The 4,300-nt window shown below is 52.3% G+C and overlaps 1 protein-coding gene across 1 annotated transcript; it reads left to right on the top strand.

Moving 5' to 3' along the window:
• The first annotated feature begins 565 nt into the window (after window positions 1-565).
• On the top strand, window positions 566-2,267 carry PRLHR (prolactin releasing hormone receptor). The gene has a single exon (XM_040486592.1). It carries the CDS (start codon window positions 566-568, stop codon window positions 1,676-1,678), a length of 1,113 nt encoding a protein of 370 aa, XP_040342526.1. The 3' UTR covers window positions 1,679-2,267.
• The last annotated feature ends 2,033 nt before the right edge of the window (window positions 2,268-4,300 follow it).

Raw genomic sequence — 4,300 nt, 5'->3', positions numbered from 1 at the left:
GTTGTCTAAGCACCGAGTCGGGTGGTGCGCGCTCCGCCCCCATTTTCCATACAAGGGAGCGCTGGAGGGGGGGCGGGGCGGAGGGGAGGCGCTCCCAGTCCCTCTCAAAAACTGCGAGCCCACTGGGAACTCCTGAATCCGTTCAGCTCCCGCGGAGAAGCGAGAAGCCTGCATTGCCGTCGTGGGCTGAGGACAGCTAGGGGACAGCCGGGATTAGGCCCCTCCCTCCCCGTAGCGTTTTCTCGCCCGCCCAGCCCCACTCGCCAGGTAGGACCATGCTCCAGGGTCTGACCTGCGTGGACCGCGAAGGCTCTAAATTGAGTAGGAGGCGTTTAAATAATCTGTACATATGTGACCTAGCATAGATTTATTTTTACATGGGGTATGACCGCACTTTTGATTGTTGTTGTTGATTTATTTTGGCCAGTTATTCTAAAGGGAGTATTTGGGTAATTGAGGTGGGGGAGGGAGGCACGAATGGTGTAGGAGGGGGTGGATGGACAATGGGAGGGGGTGGATGGACAATGGGAAGTGACAGACTTTGATTCTCTTTGGACAGGTGGCTATGGCCTCACTGCCGACTCAGGGTCCCCCGGTCCCTGACTTAGTTTCTGGGTTGCCACTGGCGGCCTCAACTCCTGCCAACCAGAGCACAGAGGCCTCGGCGGACAATGGGTCGGTGACTGGCCCAGGCGCTCAGGCTGTCACGCCTTTCCAAAGCCTGCAGCTGGTGCATCAGCTGAAAGGGCTGATCGTGCTGCTCTACAGCATCGTGGTGGTCGTGGGGCTGGTGGGCAACTGCCTGCTGGTGTTGGTGATCGCGCGAGTGCGTCGGTTGCACAACGTGACCAACTTCCTCATCGGCAACCTGGCCTTGTCCGACGTGCTCATGTGCACCGCCTGTGTGCCGCTCACGCTGGCCTACGCTTTCGAGCCACGCGGCTGGGTGTTCGGCGGCGGCCTGTGCCACCTTGTCTTCTTCCTGCAGCCCGTCACCGTCTACGTGTCGGTGTTCACTCTCACCACCATCGCGGTGGACCGCTACGTCGTGCTCGTGCACCCGCTGCGCAGGCGCATCTCGCTGCGCCTCAGCGCCTATGCGGTGCTGGCCATCTGGGCGCTGTCCGCGGTGCTGGCGCTGCCGGCCGCCATGCACACGTACCACGTCGAGCTCAAGCCGCACCGTGTGCGCCTCTGCGAGGAATTCTGGGGGTCTCAGGAGCGCCAGCGCCAGCTCTATGCTTGGGGGCTGCTTCTCGTCACCTACCTGCTCCCCCTGCTGGTCATCCTCCTGTCTTACGTCCGGGTGTCGGTGAAGCTACGGAACCGCGTGGTGCCAGGCTGCGTGACCCAGAGCCAAGCCGACTGGGACCGTGCGCGCCGCCGCCGCACCTTCTGTCTGCTGGTGGTGGTCGTGGTGGTGTTCGCCGTGTGCTGGCTGCCGCTGCACGTCTTCAACCTGCTGCGGGACCTCGACCCGCAAGCCATCGACCCTTACGCCTTTGGGTTAGTGCAGCTGCTCTGCCACTGGCTCGCCATGAGCTCGGCTTGCTACAACCCCTTCATTTACGCCTGGCTGCACGACAGCTTCCGTGAGGAGCTGCGCAAGCTCTTGCTTGCCTGGCCCCGCAAGATCGTGCCCCACGGCCAGAGCATGACAGTCAGCGTGGTCATCTGATGCCACTGCACCGGGCCTTGGCTGGGGACCTCCATGTCCACTAGTCTCCGAGGTTGCCCACCTGAGGCCGGACTGGAGAGCTTATCCCCAGCGCCAGAGCAAATCCAATAGGTGACCAAACTTCCAGCCTAGCCCTCTTGTCCAGCTGTCTTGCTTTGTCCTTGTGTCTTTGTAAAATGTTGAGTGGGCTTTGGAGGGAGTCTTGTGCTTCGCTTGAAAGAGGCCAAGGAGAGGTGAGAGGATTTATTATTTCCTCCCTATGCCATGCATGCCAAACAAGGCTCTTTCTCCTGGTTCATAACAGTATTTCAGAACCGTGGCTGTCTTCCTCGCTTTCCCTTCTGCTTCCTCAATGGTGAGATGAAGGAACGATGGGGTTGGGATTTCAAATGGCTGCGTTGGGGTTGGTGAGGCTTTTTCCAGTTGCCTTTTAAAAAGGACTCAACTGAGCTAGAATACCTGATGTTGCTTAGTCAGTTTGAACCCATTAATTCCTAGGATTCCAGGGAAGTATTACAAGTCTGTATCTGGGATTTCAGCATTTCCTGAATAAGATCATTACACACCAAAAGGGTTTTGCTTTTATAGCAAGATCTTCTGAAAGGTGGTTCCTAAGTGTTTTCCCTCCTCCTTGTCACCTAACTTCTATCTGAAAATGATAAGATGAATTAGTCACTGAAGAGATAAATAGGGATAAAGAAGAAAAGGTCCAGATCACTTAAGGAGGCATATAACTGAGGACAGACATCTATCTGGGTGTATGTTTGTGTATACACACCCAGTGTTTGCTACAAGGCAGGAACACAGATATTTGATTTTCTGAATACTCAATGTAAACCATGTTCGATAGCATTCTCTAATTGCTCAGTTGCAACAGATCAACAGCTGTCATCTGATTGCTCAGCACCTGCTCTGTGGTGACACACTTGGAACACAATCAACCCAGGATACAAGGATGGGGAGACATTTACTTAAGGCCAGAACAGAAAAATAAACTGCCACCAGACCACCATCAAATACTTAATTCTTTCCAGGGTTAGAGGGACAAGTGAAGACTGTTGGGCCATGATACCAGGCTGATAACCCTCATCTTAGCCTCCTGAGGATTCTGTAAATGAGGACAAGTACCCTGGACAAGGATCTTCACGCTGATGTTGGAGCAGTGACTGGACAGTGAGGGTGGGAGTTTTGTGAAGTGATACGTGCTATCCACCTGCCAGATCAGCCCCCGTGGCATATAGGACAGGAACTAGTGCAGGAACTTCAGCAACTCCGTTATCATCTCTAAGACTCCAGTACTGCCCTAGCTCACTATACAGTAGAATCAAGCTCTCTCCTTATCTTACTCTCTGAAATGGGCTCATTCATTCATTAAAGTGTGCCCTGAAAGGAAGGGAAAGAGGAGAAAGGCTTGGGGATGACAAGGATTAAGTCCCATTACTCCAATGCCAGCAGCCATGATGGAAGAGTAAGTATTTATGATTGGGTTAGTTAGCAATAGGAGTCTTTAGTAGTTATGTGGCTAGACCTTTCCCAGCATGGGGGAAGGCAGGAAAAGTCTGGCTTGGGAGAAGGGATAGGCAGGTTAAACTTGGGAGATGCAGGTTACCTTTAGCAATGGCACAAATACTTTCAGCTTCATCTGTGGATGTGGAGAACAAAGCCTATGTCACTCCCTGTTCCACATGAACTCATTCCCCAGGCATCCCAGAGACTGGCTCCTGTGGTTCACAGCTCCATTACTTGGGAGGCTCAAGGCCAAACAGGCATTTCATGTTTCCTCAGAGCATTCTTTTGATGGGAATGCATCTAGAATGGAGGGGATGGGGGAAAGGATGGGATTCATTGGGGAGGGATCTGGTTAATTGTACTTCCTTTTTTAAAAAAAAATCTTCGGGGCGCCTGGGTGGCGCAGTCGGTTAAGCGTCCGACTTCAGCCAGGTCACGATCTCGCCGTCCGTGAGTTCGAGCCCCGCGTCGGGCTCTGGGCTGATGGCTCAGAGCCTGGAGCCTGTTTCAGATTCTGTGTCTCCCTCTCTCTCTGCCCCTCCCCCGTTCATGCTCTGTCTCTCTCTGTCCCACAAATAAATAAACGTTGAAAAAAATTAAAAAAAAAATCTTCAAATTTATTTATTTATTTATTTTGAGAGAAATACAGTGAGCAGGGGAGGGACAGAGAGAGAAAATCCCCAGCAGGCTCCACACTGTCAGTGCAGAGCCCAACGTGGGGCTCAAACTCACAAACTGAGGTCATGACCTGAGCTGAAACCACGTGTCAGATGCTTAACTGACTGACCCACCCAGGCACCCCCACTTAATTGTACTTTCTTTGTTGGAATGTTTAAATCACTGTTCTCAGCCTTGGCTGCTCCTAGAATCAGTTGGAGAGCTTCCAAAAAACACCAGTGCTGAGACCCTATCCCCAGAGAGTCCAATTGATTAGAGATGGAGCCTGGGCATCAGCATTTTTTCAAAGCACTTCAGGTGACTTTAATGTGCATCCAAGGTTAAGCCCCTTAAGAAATGTTGTCTTTTTAATGAATCTCAGAAACATCTGAATGAAGCTTTGATTGTACCTGCCAAAGGTATTAAAAATTTGGAGTTGAATTCTGACAGGGCGTC

The sequence above is a fragment of the Herpailurus yagouaroundi genome, unplaced genomic scaffold (genome assembly GCF_014898765.1).
Source record: "Herpailurus yagouaroundi ecotype Mexico unplaced genomic scaffold, PumYag 163, whole genome shotgun sequence".
NCBI classification, from domain to species: Eukaryota; Metazoa; Chordata; class Mammalia; order Carnivora; family Felidae; genus Herpailurus; species Herpailurus yagouaroundi.
Note: the sequence above shows the minus strand (reverse complement) of the source record. Positions and strands in the feature narration are given on the sequence as shown.